This window comes from Rhineura floridana, chromosome 3 (genome assembly GCF_030035675.1).
Source record: "Rhineura floridana isolate rRhiFlo1 chromosome 3, rRhiFlo1.hap2, whole genome shotgun sequence".
In the NCBI taxonomy this organism is placed as follows: Eukaryota; Metazoa; Chordata; class Lepidosauria; order Squamata; family Rhineuridae; genus Rhineura; species Rhineura floridana.
In genome coordinates, this window is record NC_084482.1 from 37,008,719 (window position 1) to 37,031,922 (window position 23,204).

A 23,204-nucleotide genomic window follows, 5' to 3' on the forward strand; every position below is an offset into this window, starting at 1 on the left:
GAAGGGATGTGGCAGCCCATGACTAAATCTGCAACCAGTTGCATGTGTCTGAGTGCATTATAGTACCGATGCTGTAGGTCTGTAGCATACTAGATGCTCAAATGACCTATATATTATGCAACACTGTTGCCCATCAACAAGCATCTGGTGCACAGCAAAAACCCACAGATTTATGCCAGGAGGGACCCAGCCTTCTGCTTGATTCACATATGCATGCACGCCACTTAATAATTCTCCACTCAGTAGCATTTGACCTGAAAAGCTTTGTCTTAGGGAATTAAACTGTGGTGGGCATTTCACACCAACAACTCGACACTTGAATTTGCCCTCACTGAGTGATAAATATGCACGTGTAAACACACCCTTTGCTGTTGTTTTCATCCTGCCTGATTAAGATTTCTGTGTACATTTGAAGCTTTCATACTCTGTACATCAATAGGAAGCAGTCCAATAGAAAAGCTCGCCTTTGCCTGTCTTAAAGTCATCCGCAGAGTAGACACATTGAGTCAAGTCCATTAATTTCAGTGGGTTTACTCTGAGCATGACTAATGTTGGATACAACCCGAACAAATGTGGTGTGTGTTGTAGCACAAGCTTTCATGGCCTACAGTCGGCTCTGTCAGAGGCATGAAATGTTATCCTTGGTTGGTGCACACTCACTTGGATACAGCGGGGGGCATGGATAGTAAGAGCATTGTGACTTTTCTATGCAGATCCCAAATGCGTACAAAGGAGAATAAAGTGAACCGTTTGCAAAGGCGCTTGAAAATAGTTCTCTTTTTACAGCTACAAATCCCATTATCCCTGACCATTGGTCATGCTGGCTGGGGCTGATGGGAGTACAAAACATTTGGAGGGGACCACCTTGACTACCCCTGCATTACACTGTTCTAATGCAACACCTGTAGAAAGCTTTGGTCCATGAAAGCTTAGTCCACTATAACCCTGTTAGACTTCAAGGTACCACATGACTTTTTGTAGTTTTCACTGTAACTCTTGTTTTCTGGGATCATCACAAGCAATGGCAACTTACCGATATCAACTCCTCAGAAAGGTAAGGCTTTTGAGAATCGCACCCCTCTCTAACATGCTGGCGTCTGTGCTTTGTTGTCTCCACAGTTCATTTTTGCAGTTACAAGGAGAAATTTATTAGTCTGTATTGCCGCCTTTCCGCTGTCACAGAGCTAGATTTTCTGAGCACCCAGCAGTCCCTAAGGGAAGCAATTTCAGACAGTGAAGTCGCTGCTGCTAAACAAAGACACCAGCAAGTCCTTGATTACATACAGGTAACCGTCTGTTTTCTGACCAGTCAAAGGCGATCTCTAGCAGGGGCTCTAATTTGGAACCTAAACGGAGAATAGTTGGGCAAGGCGCAGCATAAAGACGTTTAGTGTCAAAATACAATTTGGGTTTTATGACATAGCCACTCTGCAGCTCTTCCCTCCCACCCTTTCCCCCCAGTCGCTTACTGAGAGAAATGTCATGGATAAAATACAACAGTTATACCGGAGTGTTATTGAGAAGTGTGTCCGTTTGGGTTATACATCCCTTTCCCCCCCACCCCAATACGAGCAAAAGTTGTGCATGCCAATGTAGTCTGGATCACAGCCTTTCTTCTTTTAAAGTCAAGCCTTTCCCACCCCCCACCCCTGACAGTTGGCAGTGGACCACACACACACACCCCTCCAACAACTCTATTTCTTTTGACAGAGGTGGCTCTAACATAAGGAGATGTGAAGTCGCAGTGGTAGGCTGTAGATTTTGCCATCCGTAAAGTCTTGCAGAGTGGGAGGCAAAGAGATGCCTTTCACCAGGACCCTCTCCTGGATGACCCCCATTGAAATGGACCGGTGCTGTGTTCTTACATAGCTCCCATTCAGTTTAGTGGGGGCTTACACAGGAGTTCATTATGCCCCTTGTTAATTAGTTGAAAGCAGGGATAATTCAGTTTGATTTGCCTTATAAGGCAAACTCTACCCAATTTGCACTTCCCAATACAGTGTGCAAACCAAAACCCAGCTATTCTTCAAATTCTGCACTGCACATAAGAGTTTTCATATGGAAAAATGGAAATGGACTGCCTTCCAGTCAATCCCGACTAATGGCGACCCTATGAATAGGGTTTTTGTGGTAAGCGGTATTCAGAGGGGGTTCACCATTGCCTTTCCTCTGAGGCTGAGAGGCAGTGACTGGCCCAAGGTCACCCAGTCAGCTTCATGGCTGTGTGGGGATTCGAACCCTGGTCTCCCAGGTCATAGTCCAGCACCTTAACCACTACACCACACTGGGTATTAATTGGCCTTAGGTTTCTCTTAAGCCTTTATAAATATTTACTGAATTGCTGTTGCTACTTATGATAACTTAGGCTGCAATCCTACTTTCCTCAGAGTAAGGTCACATCCACACCATACATTTAAAGCATATTTAAATCACATAGTTTCCCCCAAAGAACCCTGAGAACTGAAGTTTGTTAAGTGTGCTGGGAACTGTAGCTCTCTGAGGGGTAAACTACAGTTCCCAGGATTCTTTAGGGGGAGCCATGTGCTTTCACTGTATGGTGTGGATGTATCCTAAGTGCCACTGAAGACAATTAAATTGTTTTTTGTGTTTTAAAATTTGTATATTTGTTTTTAATGTTTTTATTTGCGGTAAACTGCACAGAGAGCTTCGGCTATGGGACGGTATATAAATGTAATAAATAAATTGGACTTACTTCTTCGGCATGCAAAGAATTCCTCTGCTACTCACCAGAACTTTCCAGATTCCTAATACCCTGAATTTTGCCATATTACTCTACATTTACTAATGGAACAGGGGAGTTCTGGTATTGAAATAGAACAAAGGTAGAGAACCTGTGGTCCTCCAGACGTAGATGGACTCCAGTTCCCATCAACCCGAGCCAGTATGGGCAATGGTCTGAGATTATGGGAGCTGGGGACCAACAGCATCTAAAGAGACACAAGTTGTCCAACCCTGGAATAGAATTCAGCAGAATCCAGGTCCTATGAACTTTTTCCAGAACATGACCAGGTGGTTCGGTCATTTCTCACCACCTTTTCCCAGCCACTTCTAGGGTTGTTGTTTTTTTGTTTTGCATAACTGATATTAGCATATACTTCTAGTCACCTAGACAGCTGCATGTAATTTCATGCCCTGTCCCAATTTGCAATTATTTATTTATTTAGTTAAGTACTTCAAAAAGTAATTATGCCCTTAGCACTAGGTCTTTGGGACAAATGCCCACCTCTCCCAAACCATCTTTAGCAAGAGTGTTAATAATTTTTAAAAAATATTTATTTATTATTTGATTTATATCCCGCCCTTCCACCCAGCAGGAGCCCAGGGCGGCAAAAACGTGTTGTTAATCTGATTGTACCAAATCCACCTGTTCGCTAATCATCCTCATTTTGTAGGAACCTCATTTCAATAGATCTGTTTCCCCACAAACACATACTTTGAACCTGAACCCTAATAAATAATAATAATAATAATAAATTTAATTTCTGTGTCGCCTATCTGGCCGATGGCCACTCTAGGCGACGTACAGCAGTTAAAGCACAATAAGATAAAATACAATAGTACAATAGAAAAACAATAGAAAAACAGTACAGCAGCAGACAATGATATTAAAACAGGATAGGAGGCAATTCAATCCAGTAATTAACCCTCCCCGGAAATCCCAAAGGCCTGTTGAAAAAGCCAGGTCTTTAAGGCTTTACGAAATACATTTAGGGAAGAGGCGTGCCGGAGATCTTGTGGGAGGGAGTTCCAGAGGGTGGGGGCCGCCACTGAGAATGCCCTCTCTCTAGTACCCGCCAACCTGGCTGTTTTTGTCGGCGGGATTGAGAGAAGGCCCTGTGTGGCTGATCTTGTCGGGCGGCATAATTGGTGGCGTTGAAGGCGCTCCGTAAGATAAACTGGGCCGAGACCGTATAGGGATTTAAAGGTTAATACCAACACCTTGAATTGGGCCCAGAAAACAACTGGAAGCCAGTGTAGATCGAACAACACTGGTGTGATGTGATCCCGGCGGCGACTATTCGTAAGTAGTCGAGCCGCCGCATTTTGTATAAGTTGTAGTTTCCAGACCGTTTTCAAGGGTAACCCCACGTAGAGCGCATTACAGTAATCCAAACGAGAGGTGACCAGGGCGTCTACTACCAGTGGGAGCTGATGAACAGGAAGGTAGGGTTGCAGCCTTCGTATGAGGTGTAGTTGATACCAGGCTGCCCGGCTCACTGCCAAAATCTGAGCCTCCATGGACAGCCTGGAATCAAGTACAACCCCAAGGCTGCGGACCTGGTCCTTCAGGGGTAAACTCACCCCATTGAACTTCAGGTCAACATCTCCCAACCTTCTTTTGTCCCCCACAAGTAGCACCTCGGTCTTGTTGGGGTTCAGCTTCAGCTTGTTCCTTCCCATCCATCCACTCATGGATTCCAGGCACTTGGACAAGGTCTCCACAGCCAACTCTGGTGAAGATTTAAACGAGAGGTAGAGCTGAGTGTCATCTGCATATTGGTGACATTGCAGCCTAAACCTCCTAATGATTGTCCCTAGCGGCTTCATATAAATGTTAAATAGCATGGGAGAGAGGATAGAACCCTGTGGCACACCACAATTGAGAGGCCAAGGGTCTGAAACCTCCTCCCCCAATGCTACCTGTTGAAACCTGTTGGAGAGGAAGGAATGGAACCACTGCAATACAGTACCTCCAATTCCCAATCCCTCCAGGCGATGTAGAAGGATACTGTGGTCGACAGTATCAAAAGCCGCTGAGAGATCGAGGAGGACAAGAAAGAAGAATTCTCCCCTATCTAGTGCCCTCCTCAAATCATTTACCAGAGTGACCAAGGCTGTTTCAGTTCCGTGACCAGTCCTGAAACCCGATTGGTATGGATCCAAGTAATCCGTTTCATCCAAGTGTGCTGACAACTGGTTGGCCACCACTCGCTCAATGACCTTGCCTAGAAATGGTAGATTCGAAATTGGGCGGAAGTTATTAAAAACTTGGGGATCCAAGGAGGGCTTCTTCAAGATGGGCTTTACAATTGCCTCCTTGAAGGCTGATGGCATCACACCCTCTTTCAAGGATGCGTTTACCACCGCTTTGATCCCCTCGCCCAATTTCTCTCTGCAGCTCATAAGGAACCACGATGGGCAAGGATCAGTTAGACAACTGGTAGGCTTCACAGTTGTAAGCACCTTGTCCACATCCTCAGAAGGGAGAAGCTGAAACCGATCCCAACCTACCGGCATGCAACTGGCCAACTCTGGTTCATCCACTGTATCCACGGCGCACGGAATCGAGCTCTGTAAGTGTTCGATTTTATCAGCGAAGTGCTTTGCTAATATGTCACAGGAGGCCTTTGACTGTTCCAAGGGTTCCTGAGCAACTGGACCGACCAGGCTTCGGACCATCTGGAACAGCCTCCTGGGACAGCACTCCGCGGACGCAATAGAGGCAGTAAAGAAAGCCTTCTTTCCTGCCTTTATTGCCACCTGGTAGGTAGCTACTGCTGCTCTAACCTGTGTCCGGACATCTTCAGAAAGGGATTTCTGCCACCGGCGTTCTAGTCGTCTCACCTCCTGTCTCAGACTACGCAACCACGGTGTATACCATGGTGCCAGCTGAGTTCTATTCAGGGGGAGAGGATGTTTCAGAGCCACTCAGTCTAATGCCCTGGTGATACCATCATTCCACTCCTTCACCAGGGTTTCGACCGGGCGACCTTCAGCAGGTTCCAATTCCCCAAGCGCAGTCAGGAATCCATCCGGATCCATCAGGCGCCTGGGGCGGACCATTCTAATAGGTCCTTCACCCCTGCGGAGGGGGCATGGCAACGAGAAGTTCATGTTTACCAGGTAGTGATCTGACCATGACACAGGGGTGGAATAAACCATTCCCAACTTCAGACCACTTCTCTCCTCTCCCAGGACAAACACAAGGTCAAGAGTATGACCGGCTACATGGGTGGGCCCAATATTACTAAGGTGCAGTTCCCAGGAAGCCATGGTTTCCAGGAAATCCCGAGGGGCTCCAGTGAGAGCGGTCTTGGCATGCACGTTAAAGTCACCCAGCACTAACAATTCTGGGGACAATGCCCGTACAGCCGAGACCACCTCCAGCACCTCGGCCAGGGAGTCTGCTGTGCAGCGGGGTGGGCGGTACACCAGCAGGATACCTAAACTGCCCTTCGGGCCCAACCTCCAGTACATACAATCAACGAATTGAGTCCTATGAAGAGGAGATCTGGCAAAAACTAAGGACTCTCGATAGATGACTGCCACGACCCCTCCCCACCTTCCCACCCTCGGCTGCTGTGCATAACGGAAACCTGGTGGACACATGGCCTCAAGAATGGGAGCAGAGGCTTCGTCCAACCAAGTCTCCGTAATGCATGCCAGGTCTGCCCGCCCATCCAAGATCATGTCATGGATGAGTGAGGTCTTCTGCGTTACAGACCTGGCATTACATAACAGCAGTCGAGGGTCGGTAGGAACCTTGCGTCCCCCAGTTACCGTCTGGTTCTGAGCAGACCCGGAACATGGGATGGATATAATGCATCTATCCCATGTTCCCCTATTCCTAACATCAGTATTACACTCCCAGAGTTATTTGATGGTTCCCAGCTGCCATTTTTATTCCACGTCGGACACTTCAGCAAATGTAGCAGTGAGTAAGAGAGGTGAACAGCTGGCTGTGTGTGAATTTGTCATTGTACCAAAAAGCATGATTTATAGAGACAAGAAGAAATTTAAAAATGAAATAGAAAACAGTAAAGATTCCAACAAAGGGGTCTGTTGTGGCCTCAGCCTAACATTTCATAGAGAAGACAGAGACTCAAGCTTTAGGTTTCATGATTGTTCATGATTGATGAAAATGTAGCAGAGTCTTTTAAACCACAGTGTTTTGTACCAGATTATTGTGACAGTGTATTAGACTTGTCAGGTTCCTTCTCAAACTAAAACCAGCTGTATTCCACCTTCGGGGGGGGACTCTCAGCCCACCACATACCACAATCTTCAGCAGTGACCGCAAAACCACAAGAGCATTTGTATGATCCTGGATCTAAGACAGTGCTGAAGTCACTACACAAACCAAACATTGTAAAGAGTGAAAGAGTCAATAAAAGTTGTTCTGAAATGGGAGCTGGAAAGAAACCAGAAAGTAAAAAAATATATGCATAAGATAAGATATGTTGTGTCTAAAACAGGGTATTGGGCCCTGAGAAAAGAAGTATTTCAGGATTGACCAAGTTAAGCTGAATATCTGGAGCTGAAATGGCAATTAAGTTGTAATTTATATGTATAGTAATGTGTCACTCTTTAAGAAGCATAGCTCATATGACTGGGCTATTACCATAATGTTCCTCTGGATCTGTTTTGGTGACAGATGCTTCATTAAATATATTGGGCCAGACTGGGTAACAATCAAATGGGAATGGGAAGAGTTGTTATGAATAACATGCCCATCAAAACATTCCACCTAGAGGACCTCGATATTTACTTAGGCATTTAGGTGCCTGTTCAATTGCATTCCATTGAACTGGCAGGCAGCTCCATTTCAAGTTAGTTACTTTGCTGCTATCCTTTGCTCTTACTATTCCGATTTTCCCCTCCCAAAAAATAATGATATTCTTAACAATGTTTTCCTTTCAGAAAGGAAAGGAAAGCGGCTCTCCTCTACCCAGTCTTATCAGTTTGTAGTCTTTGTATTTGCAAAGCAAATACACATGCTGGTCAATTTCACAAGCAAATACAGAGGTTGGTCAGCTTAACTTTAGCAAAGCAAACACACAGACGGATTATACAGCCACAAGAGTGACTGTATACTATAGTCAGCATGGATTTTTCACATTCCGCAATGTTAAATTGAAAATGCTCCCCACATGCCATTCTGGTGCTTCCTATAAGCTCATTTTAAAACAGAACCTTACAAAACTTATAGTCCTGAACTCAGAAACACTTGCCTAATAACCCTCTAAATTTTCATGGTGATACACAAAACAGTCAGAGAGAATCGAGAGTGCAAAGTGTAAAAAGAGAGAGAAGAAAACCAGACTCCTTTTGGACTTTTTTCTGTCAGAGTTCTCATAATTTGTTGAAATTAATTAAAAAATCAGCCATGTTCACAGAGTGCCTGTAATCCTATTACTGACATTGCCCCGTACTCTGATCTTCATCTTCTGTAGTTTAAAAGTTTAAAAAAATCCTGGTTGATTTTTAATTAATTTAAGAAATTTAGCATTGAACTGAATGATACTGTCGGGCATGCTCAGTAAGAACCAACTGTCAGCATTCTAAAAGCCAGACTCACAGCTGCTGGGGTTGCCTAATCAGGGGGCCACACCCACACCAGACCTTTATTTCACTTGAGACAGTCATTGCTTCCCCCAAAGAATCCTGGGAAGTGTAGTTTGTGAAGTGTGCTGAGAGGAGACTCCTATTCCCCTGACAGAGGTCCAGTGGCCAGAGTGGTTTAACAGTCAGCCACTCTGATTGAAGTTCTGTGAGGGGAACAGGGTGTCTCCTAGCAACTCTCAGCACCCTTCACTAACTACACTTCCCAGGATTCTTTGGGGAAAGCTATGACTGTCTAAAGTGAAATGAAGGTTTGGTGTGGATGTGGCCAGGGGCAGCTTTGGTACAGATTTGGGTGGGAGGCTACATGTGCCTGCTGTAGAATAAAAAGGTGAGGGAAAAGCTGAAAAGCATGACACTGTTCACAATATTTTCCTTTTGGAAAGAAAGGGGCTTCCTCTCTGCCCAGTACCCACCCACCCAATGTCCTCCTCCTCCTCCTCCTCCCCTACCCAGGTCAGTTTCACCTATCCCAAAGATGATTGTACATAAATAAATCCCATTGAACTCAAAAAGTATACAAATGATCAAACCCACCCTCCCTTCTCCTCCCTCCTATCACCTCCCTCTTGCCCCTTCCTTCTCTCCCCTCCGCCCTCCCCCTCCTCCATGGTCAGTTTTACCTATCCTAAGCATGATTGTATGGACGTAAATCCCATTGAACTCAATAAGCATGCAAATTATCAAACCTGCCCTGTCCTCCTCCTCCCTCCCATTACCTCCCTTTTGCCCCTTCCCTCCCCCTTCCTTCACCCCTCCCCCCTCCCCTTCTAATCCCCTCCTTCCCCTCCCCTCCTTCTGATCCCCTCTCCCCCTTCCTCCTTCCTTCTACTCTCCCCTCCCCCTTCTCCTGACCCCATGGTCAGTTTCTAGGTCTGCTCTATGTTTTTAATTGACCATGCCCACCTTTCCTTAAGTGGAGTAGTTGAAGCATAGCAGGCTGAAAACATGCATCTTTGGCAGGCCAAGTTTGTTTTTTTCCAACAGCTAGAGTCATTGCTTAAGTAGCAACATATTGTAATCAGTCTGATTTTACATCAAATTGCAGTTTCAGATTCAACTATTAATGCGCCCAAAATAGAAATAGAACATAACCTCCAGTTTGAAACACAAAAGGCTGTCTTCACCATCATATGACATTGACCAATGAAAAAGCTTTGAAATTAATAAAAAATAAATTTTACACAGATTTCTAGGATGAATTATCTGAGAATATAATTTTCTATGTTAGATTCTCTGTAGTAACACAGAACAGAAGCAAAGTAAGAAGAACACCAACAAACATACAAACATGTCATTCTCCATCTTTGGAGATGGCAGGTGTTGCCACCACTCCCCATATGCTCAGAGGCACATGTTACCAAATTCTTCCAAGCTACACAGGAAGTGGATTGGACTGTGAAAGACCAACCCAAATCGTGTTTGCATTTTGACAAATTTGTAGGGCAGTCCAATATCTCAGAGAGGAGGTCAGGTCTCCTGCTCCCCTGGTGCATTCACTACAGCTGCCCAATTTCCCTGCTTTTTAAAGTTTGATAGAAATATTTGTTGGCTATAGGTACATTCTTAAACAGCATTGTTTTTTGCCTATTACTGAATCGATTTCATGTTAGCAAAGCAAAGATACATGCTTGTCAGTTTCAAGTTAGCAAAGGAAAAAAGGCAGCTGGTCAGTTTCACATTAGCAAAGCAAAATTCAATGGGTTTTTTAAAAAATCCAGTGTAAGGAAAAGCTGAGGGAAATCACAGCGCTCAGGATTGGTCCACAAAGACAGTGAACATGCAGACTATCAGGAAGTCTGGTGCCAAGTTTGATTTTAGTGAAATTCTCACCCATCCCTAGTGAAAACTGATTGATTAAAAATAGCAAACAATAAAATACATCCCCTGCCACCATCTCCTTCCATCACTCTCCATCACTCTCACTCTCTCTGTCTATCCACATACATGCACATACCACAGAACCAAAATTGCTCCACTCTGGGCTAGTTCACTAGGATTGGGGGAGAAATTTGATTCAGGTCACATTTAAAGGCAAATCTACCTAATTTGCACTTTCCAAAATAATACACAAACTGAAACACATCCATCCTTCAAAATTGACCCTTCTAATTTTTCTATGAAGTTCTCCAGACAATAAATATGTACAAATGGGTAATGTGCATAAAAAAGCACATGTGAGTGAAAATGATATTATAAAATGCATTATATTAGAGAAAATTGCTTTGCAAAAATGTGCATATTGGGCAAAATTTCACAGAAAATATGTATATTAGGAGAAATTTGCACTGAAATGCAGATGATTTTTCATTCAGGCGCATATTGATATGGAAATGTGGAGAACTGAATTTAAGATTAGGAAAGGAAGAAACTGCAAGAAACTGAAATTGACAGATTCGCCCATCCCTCCTGTTCATGCAATTGCTGTCTTGAAAAATGACAGCCCACATATGTAGCAGTGGGGATGCTCATTCGCTCCGGCTACTCCGTACTGGATTTCTTGGGGATGACAAAACCAGATCTTACCCTATCCCAAGAAGTGCTCTGATTTTGGCCCATGCAATGCTCTAAGAAATCCAGAAAGGTCAAGCAGCTGAAAAGAATCTCCCCTCGATGTCTGCCCTTGGTGCTATAACTTGATTATGTTCCCATAATATTGGGTGTGTAGGTAGTGTAGCTTTCACGATATTCTCACTCATTCTTAAGGACTTCTGTTAGAGCTTTGTGGAGAAGGTGGCCTCTAAGGGATATGGGCCAAGACATCTGAGGCTATAGAAGACATAAGTAATACTTTAGATTATGTTCATGCTCTGGAGCATCAGAGCCATACACTCCTGAAGGCAGAGCTAAATATTACATGCAAATGAAAAGCAAAATCCCAGTGAGAGATTTTGCTGGTGAAATGCCATTTTTGGGACAGGAACAGAGGAGCAGGGGAGAGGACTACACAACCTTTTCCCCACTCCTTGTTTTCCACTAGACCTCACCCCTCCAAGACACTATTCCCCTTCTGTGGGCACTAGATGCACATTTACCCTTGTGAAACCCCTTCTGGAACCTCATCAGGCGAGAGAATGGCTCGAAAGGGAAGGGTTGCAGCAAAAAAGTGCATCCTTTCCCCATCCCTCCTTTCTCCGCTTCTAACACCCCCCCAAAAAAGTGTCTGTCCATATTTTGCTACATTTGTTTCCTTCTGACATTTAGTTCTGTCCTGATAGAGCATCCTTTTAGGAGAAAGGCCAACGTGTTCTACCCCACCAGCAGCCTATGAACAGTCTTCAAGGGCAGCACCATGTAGGCAGCAATGGGGAACCTGGTGCAATCCAATTATTGTTGGGGTCCAGCCATCAGCACCAGCCAGCATGGCTAATTAGCAGGAATGATGGACGTTGTAGTCCAACCATGGGGCTTGAGGTCCACGGGTTCCCCCTCCTTGATGCAGAGGACATGCAGGAAACATATTGTAGGTATTAGAAAATCAGGAATCACCCTTGCCAATTTCCTGCAAGAAAGAAAAGCTGCACCTTACTTGCCAGATGGAGTTGGCAAAATCACCCTGTGTCAGAAAATTGATGGCAATAATTCTGGGAGTACAAGGAGACTATTCATCTCAGAAATCAGGGGAGGCTGAACCACATCAGTGACAAATTTACTTACCCACCTTTCAGGCTATAGGAACTGCCAGTCATCATTACCCTTCTTTATAATTAATAAGGTTTTTTAAAAAAACTTGTCATATATAAACCCAAGTTGTTGTTTTTTATTATCTACACCATCTTCCTCACACAGCAAATTGATGAGATCTGGCGTGAAATGAGATGGATAAATGAAGCCCTACAGTATGCACGGTACAGACAGCCACCTGCTGGCTTGCCAGTAATGAAGATTGTGGATCTGTCAGAAGAACCCATCCAAAAGAAGATAAGCTCAACATCCTCCCATCTTGATTGTCTTCCTTCCCCACCACCCTCACCAGAGATGGAGACCCACCGGAGAAAAGGGATGAGTGGTAAGGAGAAAAATATTTCCATCCCCTTCAATCTAGGCAAGAACAAGGCACAATTCTATAGGCACTTCTAATTCAGAAGGACATGGATATCATATGGCTTTCCTGTCAACCACAAAGTTGTTTTCGTTGATCAGCATCTCTGTGGCAAGATTGCCACCTCCAGCACTTATCATTTCTTAAAACTCACCATGTGAACATTGCCCATGACTTTCCTCACCTCCCACTAGTGGCTGCCAGTAACATGGAATGGAAAATCTCATTGTGTCATGGACAGCATTTGTGCACTGAACCCTTAAAAAATGGTACAACTGGTGTTGGTGTTGGGGTGTGTGTGTGCACTTACCATGAAGAGGCTGATTGCCTATGGCAGGTGTAATGTATAGATCAGATCTATGCTTTCTAGCCCCATTCCCAGATTTTGCAAATGACTAAAAACAGAGGGAGGAAGCTATATTCCTAGACATTGTTGCATGCTGTTTGGAAGGGAAAGGAGAGAGGACAAGGCTGCAGTGCTCAGCATATCCTGCAAGGTCATTGGTAGGCTTACATTGTCCTGATCAAATAGCCTAACATGCCTAGTATTTTCACTCTGTTCTTTTATGAGTCTGTGGCATATCTTGATATAGTGGTTTATACATGATGGAGAATTCGCCATGTTCCTGGATAGTTTTTTGAGATGGCTAATTAATCTCGGTGTCAACAGTTTGCATTTGCTTCCAGCTCAATGTTGTCAGTCTTCATCCTGGAGGTATAATTATACTTTTGTCTTCTAGTATATTGCAACTCAGAGCTTAATGTTCCATGGAGAAATCAAGAACCTTTTGGTAGGGGTGGGGTGCATGGCATTTGTGGGTACATTTTCCTTCCAGTCTTGGACATCTCTCCAATCTTTACATCTTCTCTCTGCTGCTCTTTCTTTCTCTTGTAATTGGATAGATGGCTTCCCTGCAGCATAGGTCTAATGATTTAGTTTAACTGACATTCTTCAGTTGCTCCCAGATGATCTGCGAGGGAACCACTTTACAATACAAAAATTAAGCAAGGCTGGTAATGTCATCCTCACTTTGCAGCTTGAAAAATTATCTAATGTCAAAAAAGAAAAGAGGGGGTTCCAGCTAATGGGAAAAACAGGCAAGAAGCATCAGAGCTTGGTTTGGCAACAGAGTAATGAAAAGAGAATCCCACAGCACAAATAGTTATAAAGAGATGAGCATCAGGAATAACCAAGTCCAACACTAAGAAAGAACCTTTGGATCTGTGCTCTGCTGCCCCTTGTGACCAGCCGTTCAGAACTACTGGTGGAACACTTCCTAGTGTCCATTGGCTTCTGCTGACCTGAATGGACAAATCTGTCGATTTCAGTTTCTTTCCTCATTTTTTTCTGGTCTGGAGTTCAGTTCTCCACATTCTGCATCAGTTTGTGATTTAAAGAGAAAAACTTCCCGAAATTGGTGCATCATTTTGGTGCACAGCTATCCTTTCAAATTCACAGTTATCCAAATTTTGCTGTTAAGTTTTCCAGCCAAACAAGGCATATAGGGAGAAATGTGCATATAAAGGTATTAGTGAAAATAACATGCAAAAATGCATTATATTCAGAGAAAATGCTTGCAAAAATGTGTACATTAGTCAAAAATACCTACAAAAATGTGTTTATTAGGAGAAATTTGCACTGAAGTGCTGGAGAATTTTCATGAGGATTTTGTTTTTTTAAAAATGCACAACTTGCTGCAGAAATGTGGAGAACCAAATATTAGATTAGAAAAATGAGAAACTGAGAAAACTGACATTTACAGATCTTTCCATCCCTAATTCACACACACACACACACACACACACACAGAGAGAGAGAGAGAGAGAGAGAGAGAGAGAGAGAGAGTCTCTTTGGTTACTAACCACACTCAGCCTTTGTTGGGCTGTTTTTGGAGATTTATTTATTTATTTCACACTGCTGCAAACCCCGAGGCTCTCCCAACCCTGTTGATACTACCTTCTTGTGTGTGTGTGGTATAGTTTTGGGTACATGAGAATTGCTGATTATATACCCCACTATGGAATTAAATAATGATTTTTTAAAAACAAAAAAATGATTAAATATGGATGTTACATTCTTTCAATAGGAAATACTGTAATTCAATTTAAATTACATGATTTTTTGCAAAATACAATTTGCAAGAGACTGCAAATGCAAATTATACAAAATCTAACCAAACCAAAATTGTATTTGTAATGACAACAGAAGACTTATGTATACAGTTGACAATGAGGACATTGAACTTGTCAAGGATTATCAATACCTTGGCACAGTCATTAACCAAAATGGAGACAATAGTCAAGAAATCAGAAGAAGGCTAGGACTGGTGAGGGCAGCTATGAGAGAACTAGAAAAGGTCTTCAAAGGCAAAGTGGTATCACTGCACACTAAAGTCAGGATCATTCAGACCATGGTATTTCTGATCGCTAAGTATGGATGTGAAAGTTGGACAGTGAAAAAAGCAGATAAGAGAAAAATCAACTCATTTGAAATGTGGTGTTGGAGGAGAGCTTTGCAGATACCATGGACTGGCAAAAAAGACAAATAATTAGGTGTTAGAACAAATTAAACCAGAACTATCACTAGAAGCTAAAATGATGAAACTGAGGTTATCATACTTTGGACACATAATGAGAAGACATGATTCATTAGAAAAGATAATAATGCTGGGAAAAACAGAAGGTAGTAGAAAAAGAGGAAGGCCAAATAAGAGATGGACTGATTCCATAAAGGAAGCCACAGACCTGAACTTTCAAGATCTGAACAGGGTGGTTCATGACAGATGCTCTTGGAGGTCACTGATTCATAGGGTCGCCATAAGTCGTAATTGACTTGAAGGCACATAACAACAACAAATCAGACCATTAGTCTTCACATTAGTGAAAGATCACAAGATTTGTTTTAATACCATTAGTAATAAATACCATCCATTTGTTAGCATAACCATATTTCATGGGAACGATTATGTCAACTTCTGTTCAGAATACAAACATTTCAGAAATAGCCACTATTAATCCTGGCAATTTTTGTCCCAATACTGGGTATAATGCAGTATCTGTCCACCCTAGGTTCCAGTAGGCTCATCATTTTCTGATATGTGGCAGAGATCCACAATATGCTAATAAAAGGTACATTTTTAATTAGGAGTGGTGTCACGCTGGCGCTAGTGCCCGAGAAGGACCCACTATCACTGATGCCTGCCTTGGGCCTCATCCACTGGAAGCTGCCATTTTGAATTTTCCACGCTACTTCAATTACATTGAAGTAATGTAATGTAATGTAATTACATTGGATCCTCCAGGCACTATGGGAAATTTCAGCTAGTGCAGACTGCTGATGGGGCACATGGCCAACAACATGTGACAGCTCTCTTAAAACATCTGGACTGGCTGCCATCTTGTCCTTGTATTAATTTACAAAGGTCCTTGTATTAATTTACAAAGCCCTGAACAACTTAGATTCAGGGCATCTTGGGGACCACCTGAACACTTATATTCCAGCTTGATCATTGAGATCATCTGCAGGAGTGGCATTGGTCATCAGTTAATGAGGCTCATTTAACACTGATCCAAAATTGTGTCAATTCAAGTTAACGAGGCTCATTTAACATTGACATGAAAACAGTGTTATTGGCCCAGTTCTCTGCCTATAGAGATTCAGCAGGCACCTTCTGTTTTAATCTTTAAACACCTGCTGAAATCCTTTCTGTTCCACCAGCCTTATGCAGGCAATTAAGAATATGTCCTTTTGCAGTTTTTGACCTTTGTTTTCACTGTATTTTTAAATGGTTTTTAGCGTACAGTTTTTAATTCATTATAAACCACTTTGATGTTTTTTGAAATGAAATAGCAGTATACAAATATATTTATAAATAAATAAATAAATTTAAAATGTCACTGCTGCCAGGTAAGACTTCCAACTTGAGGCCCACTGATGGAGGAAGGGCTGACCAGATCGCACTTTACCAAGGCCTCCTTCAGTCCTGGAGGTAATCCTTATCTTAACGTCCAAATGTCCTCATGTTATGGGCAAGACATATAGTAATGAGGGAGATCTGTTTCAGAGTTCTTATCAATAGAGAAGATAGTGTGGCACTCAACTTAGATGTGTGATCAGTTTTTAATCGGTTTTTATCCTTCTGCTTGCAGACTCCCAGCCGTACTCAGATGAAGAAGGTTGCTCTGAAGTTTTCCTTCCAACTGACAGTGATTATGATTCTAGTGATGCTTTGAGTCCAAGGGACCTGGACTTGGTTTATTCATCCTCACAGGACATCTCCCATCAGGCAGTGAGCTGTCTGAGTGGCAGTGCACCAGATGTCCTCCAGGTCCATGACATCAAACCTTGCCTGACTCCAAAACAAAACTCAAGAGGTGGCAACTCCTTAGAGGCAGATGTTGCCCAAGCTGCAGAGTACATGCAAAGCCTGTCAATTGGAGGGCTTTCGCCAAAAAGCACAGAAAAGGCTGCTGGCTTGAGGCAACCCTTGAGTTTCTTAGGCAAGAAAAAACACGGGAAACATCAGCACTACAGTTACTTCAGCCGACACCATCGTTGGCTGCGTGTGCACAGTGAGACTCAGTCTGTCTCCCTCTCAGAGGGGCTCTATACACCACATCTCACGCGAGCAATGGAGTTCTCACAAGAGCCGACCTCTGGCGAGCAGATAAGCATCTCTATCAATTGCCCACGCAGCACTTTCTTACCTCACGCTTCGAGCCTCCCAGAAGAAGGGAAAGGCAAATACCAAGAATTGAGGCCGAGCATCCGCAGGATATGTGTTGAGCCATACAAGACTATGCTGCCCATTGAAGATGGTAAATCCTGGGCATTGAGTGCCCAGCCGGTTGAACATGAGGATCTGCACATTTCTACAGGCCAGGGAATGGTTCCGGAAGATGAACCCAGATCTAACACCACTGAAGTATATAGTAGTGATCTTTAGGGGCATAGTCTGCCTAGTGGCACTGCTCTCAGTACTGCTTTCAGAAATTTGGTCACAATTATTACAGATGGAGGAATATAGATAGATCTTCCTTCAAAGCAGCCTTTGCATTCCAGTTCTTGTCTTCACCAGATGAAGATGAGATCTTCTCATCACCATGCTTTTCTAAGACGGAGCATGCAAAGGGGTTTGTCTTTTGCAAATATGCATGCTTGTACGACCGTTTCTAATGTAGAGCAGCTGACCCCGACTGTTAAGGATTCTTCTATGCTTTTAATAGGGCAAAGAGAGGTGTCCTCCAGTGACATCTGTCATCCGTAAAAGAGGTTTGCAGGGGAGTGAAAACGTTTCTGTTCCAAGCCAATTTTGCTGCCTGCATAAAATGTGCCCCCCAACCACAGTTAAAGTGCATAGTACACAAGGCCAGTCAAATTATGTTGATGCCTGAAGGTGAAAATCCCACAGTGTCTCTCCCCCTCCAAGGTAGTAACAATACAATAATAATAAATTAAATGATTAACAATTTGCAGCCGAAATCAGCTGTCTGAGAGAGTTACCGTGCTCTGCTTAATAATAGTGCCAGCCCTGAAAAGAAAAATGGGGGGGGAGGTATCAGCTTTCTTGCTTATGTCTACTACTATTAGTGTTCCCAGCCCCAATCAGCTGCTGATTCAGTGTCATTTTTTGTTCTTGTAAAATTGTTCTTCTCCCTACCAAAGTGACACTTTTATGTAGTGAATCAGTTTGGGCTGTGCCATGTCACTAAGATCAATCAAGGATAATTCAGTGTGAGGGTAACTCTTGTTCAGGACCTGATTTCATTTGCCTTCAGTGATGTCATCATATGACCGAATGTGATTGGCTACATAACAATGTCATTGTTGTTAGGATGAAGAAGGTCGCTTTGAAGAGTGAAAGGGTGCCAATGCTGCAGCCGATTGGTGCTACCAAGAGGCTTATGGGGGAGGGTACAGAGGGCACCTGCTTTTGTGCTGGGGGGTATGTTCTGTCTTCAGTAGAATAAAAAAAATCACCAAAAAAGGTCTCCTGGAAAGATCTTTGAAAAGGCTGGTCGTTTGGATAGGCCAAGAAAAATGTCACACAAAAGCACTCCCATTTCAGTTGAGCCCTAACTTTTAATATCTGCATGGCTGGGAGTAATTTTGTACATGCAGCTTTTACCAGCCATACATGTTTCAAGGGAGAGGAATTCCTTGAAGACATATCTACTCTACAGAATTCCACTAGCCGCTCCTTCTCTTGCAGAGAACTTTCTGCGCCTTATCAGTCTACCGTTCCCAAAGATCTTTGGTGAAAAGCTATGACAGTTAAAGTGACAGAATACTCAGAAAGGCTGGTAGTGTAGATATGGCTTCTGTGTCAGGAACTGGCAGTCCTGTTTGCAGGAAGCCTACCAGCGTATCCTTTGTGTCTTAAAATACGGTTGTTAGCCAACGGGATTTGATGGCTTATCTCCATAAAACCTGCGGAATGAGAGGCATGCTTTTGCTTGCACACCATGGAGCATTCATGAAGGCTAAAATGTTGTGCCCTCCATGGCATTCTAATTGAAGCCATCTTGAAAATGTGACTCTTCCACCTGTTGTTCTAGTTTGTCTCCATTTATGAATGTAAAAACTATGGATCCCAAACTTTTAAATGTACCGTAAGTGTGGCCTTTTGAATAATCTGATGTGAATCCCCTCTACTCACACAGTACCACAAAGCTCATGCATATGTTCATATGAGATCCCAGCTTTTATGTAGCCTCACACAGAAATCCAGTGGTCATAGTGACCTTGGACAGGCTTTTTCTTCTTCCTGTAAAGATGGAACTCTGAGCTTTAACTCATTATTACACAAGGCATTGTGGACAATGAACTGAAATAAAGGGTGAAATTAATCTCAGTTAACTGTCTGCATGAAGCTGAAAATAGAGGAAAACGGCCTGTTGTTGTGTGCATACTATACATTTAAAGCACATCCCCCCCAGACTCCTAACTGCAGTTTGTTAAGGGTGTTAGAAATTGTAGCTCTGTGAGGAGTAAACTACAGTTCCCAGGATTCTTTTTTTTTGGGGGGGGTGTACTTTAAATGTATGGCATGCAGCCTGATACTGAGAGTTTTAACATTACAAGCTAACCTTTCCTGGTCAAGACAAGCCAAAAGTCTGGGTCTTTTAGCCAAATTAACACCCCCAAATCCCAACAAGTTTTCTTCCTGTCCTTCCTATTTTGCTGATGTTATAGCTATCAATATAAGACAACATTTTCACGATATTTTTAGAAATACAAAGTCTGTGTCTTGCAGAAACTTATTAAAGACAGATTAAGGCTGATGTCAGTATTTTTTGAGAGACTGGAAGTATTGTTATAGAAGTATTGTTGCAGGTGGTATGCAAATTTCTTTTGTCCCACTTTCATCTCTGGTCAAGCAGGTGTGGTAGGTTTTTGAACTATTACAACTCCACACACGCACACCCCGCAGCTTCTTTACCAGAGACTATGGTGAGATGACAAAACACAGCATGGACAAAGCCATATCAGTGTCTGAAAAATTATCATCAGCCTTCGATGGCTTACATTTTCTTCTTGCGGTTGGGCTGGCTATATTTCAATCCACGTTTGCACCAAATCTTCCCTATCAAGTATTGACCTTCTATGTGGATTTATTTAGAGACATCAAGGAGAAAGCTTTGGATTCAGTATTAATGACAGTACAACATTCCACATTCTCAGTCAGTTACAGTTTTGCTATCATCTGTGGTCCTTAGAATTTAACTTCACCAGTCCAAATGCTATTAATATATCCTGTTTCTTGTATCTACTAATTTGAACTTGTTCAAATTAGATTGATAGACACCAGCTGATTGCAACAGATTCATAATGTTCTTGTACTGAGACTTTGGGATTTACTGCAGATTGTATCAGTCCTCAGCAAAAAGTGCTGTTCCATGGCAAGGATGAGAAACCTGTAGCCCTCCTGAAGTTGTTGGACTACAGCTCCAATCATCCAATCTCAGTGACCATCCTGACCGCAGCTGATGGGAGTTGGAGTCCAAAAACACCTGGAGGGCCACAGTTTCCCCACCCCTGTGCTATCAGCTTTATCACCAAATTCTGTGTTTGCACCAGGTCATCTGGCGGGAAAGGGAGTTTTCTAGTGCAACGGTGGTTGCTAGACCTGAAACAAAACGGCTGCCAAAAACCCTCCTCCCTGAATGTGGATGTTGAATATTCTCCAGTTTGCTGTATGCACATGTAGTTGCTGAATATTCAAGACATTCAAATATTTGATATTTGTATTTGTCATCACTTCGACACTTTCATTTTGATAGCTGATGGCAGTATTTTATAGCTGACCAGCAACAGCATTTTATCTTCAATAGTATTTGGACAATTTATGAGATTCCACATTTAAGGCCTACTACACTTGTACACAGTTGGGAGATGCGGACTTCCGGGAAGGGTGACTTCGCTTGTGCCTGCTTTTGAGACGGGCTCCCGCCTCAAAAGAAGCTTATTCAGATATAAATCAGTCAGAACATTTTTTTTTGACTGATGAAATTTCTCCCGGGCAGGGAGAAACGTAGAGATCAACCTCAAAAGCCTGTTTTTGTTGGGAGGACTGGATTTCATTAATTTATGAGAAAAGGTCCAGCCAGCAATGCCGGACGGACTTCCGAACAAGCTCTATCTGATTAATGCGATACGTTTATCTTTTCTTCAAAGAGAAAACGGACTAACAGGCAAGCACCCTTCTTTCTATTATTTTTTTTACTTGGTTTAAATTGTTGCAGCAAAAAGAGATTTGTCAAATGAATCAGCTTTAAAGAACTTCTGGGTGAGCTATAACTCTTCTCTGTTATTCACGAAATTAACAGCTTATCTCTGTTTCTATTGCAAAAAGCTGTCCTGGAAGTGCATTCTAAAGATATAAACAGAAGAGGGATTTCTATTCCAAGGAACATTATATTGTCTGGGACTATTCTCTTTTTGGTCTATTTTATTTTGACGAATCTGCTTCTTCACGACGCCACTAACTGTTTTGATGCTGAGAACTAAATTTGTTTTGTATTCTTGAACATAGAGAGATAAGGCAGGCTGCTCTGTTTATACTGTGATGTCATCAAGCCTGGAATATTAACCCAATTGTTGCTGAAATAAGAAGTGGCTCTTCTTTATTTTTGTTTTGTTTTGTTTTCGTGGTTTTAAAAATGGCAATCAAGAAAGTGGCTGAGAATCTGGAAGTAATTATGTTTCAGAAAATAATGGATGAGATTGAGATAACGAAACAAACCCTGCGACAGGGCAGTAAGGAGCTGAAAATTGAACTGAGCAAAATGACGCAGGAGCTTAAAGAAATAGGGGATCCTGTGAGAGAGGAGAATGAGGTCAGAGATGAGAAAAGAAAAAATAAAGGGAAGATACAAGCCCTGGAGATTGGAACAAATGTGGAATTGGAAAAAGATCTGGAGTTTATGGATATTAGAAATAAAATCTACTGTTTGGAATTTAACGTTATCTCTGAAGAAATTAATGAAGATATTAGAGATAAAGTTATCAATGGCTTGGATAATCTTCTGGACTGGAATGACGTGATGGAGCTTGATATAGAGAAAATCTATGGAATTAACTGCAGCCATGTGACAATGGAAAAACTCTCAAGAGATGAGCCAGTGCATTTTGTAAAAAAGAAGAACAGAGATATGACTTTACAACAATATTTCAGCAACTTATTCAGAATTGATGGCAAGAAAATATTTGGGATAGAGGAAATTCCCATCAGACTCTTATTATATGACTATGGCTATGACAGCAAGATTATTATGGAATACTGATAATGGAAGATTGGACACTGAAATTACTGGACTTAACAGGACTATTGAAGATGGAAGATGGAATTAATATGGATAATGGAATAATGGCTATTGAAATTATTGGACCTAACAGATTTTGATGAGATGGATTAATCGATATGTTTATTTGGACTATGGTTATGACAATAAGATTATTATTATTATTAACGAGATGGATTAATCGACATATTTATTTGGAGAAAAATTGATAGATATATTTCTTAAAGAATTGAAACCTCTCTTTGACTTTTTGTGGAAAGAATAAAGTAATGTTTATGAGATTTGATGATTAATTAAGATAACTACTGGAGGAAAGTGATTTTATAATATAATTTAAGAGACAGGATTGTTATATATTGTAGACCTATAACTGATTTGATCTGCGACAAATGGGAAGTCAACATTTTATTTTTTTGTTTAATCATTTTTGTTTTGTTTTATTTTTTGTCTTTGAATGTTTTATGATTTTGTTTTGTATGTTTTATGAAAATTTGAATAAAAATTATTGTACAAAAGAACAGTTGGGAGATGCCAATATGTTTAAGGCTGCAATGCTATACACACCTGGGAGGACATCTTATTGAAGTGAACTCAGTGGGACTTACTTCTCAGTAGGATTGCAATGCACAGCTGTCAGATTTTGAGGCAGTATTTCTCATTCTAAGCTACAAATTCAAATTTCAAATTAGAAACAGCAGTTGAAATTCAGATGGCAAAATTACATTTCAGCAAAGCTCAAATGTTTGTGAATATTTTTTTCAGATCTAGGGACTGCTAATTGTCCCCTTGCAACTTACAATTTAATAACATAGGCTCTCCCAAGTCACTCTTCTGTTTGGGAATGCTTCATGGGAATGAATACAAGAGGTCTAAGAAAGATATGGTCCTGCCAAACTATTCTGTAATTCAAGCAAATAACTCAACATACTTGGATTTAAGCAAAATTAATAACACCACAATGAAAGGAACTGAGCTGAGTTTAATCAGATCAATG

The 23,204-nt window shown here is 42.1% G+C and overlaps 1 protein-coding gene across 1 annotated transcript in view; it reads left to right on the forward strand.

The window, feature by feature from the left end:
* The window catches only part of ANKFN1 (ankyrin repeat and fibronectin type III domain containing 1), a 275,663-nt gene extending 258,311 nt beyond the window's left edge, over nt 1–17,352 (forward strand). Inside the window, exons 17-19 of the mRNA XM_061615322.1 lie at nt 1,120–1,286; nt 12,154–12,373; nt 16,556–17,352. Coding sequence (XP_061471306.1) covers nt 1,120–1,286; nt 12,154–12,373; nt 16,556–17,352 — 1,184 coding nt within the window. The remainder of the gene's footprint in view (nt 1–1,119; nt 1,287–12,153; nt 12,374–16,555) is intronic.
* The last annotated feature ends 5,852 nt before the right edge of the window (nt 17,353–23,204 follow it).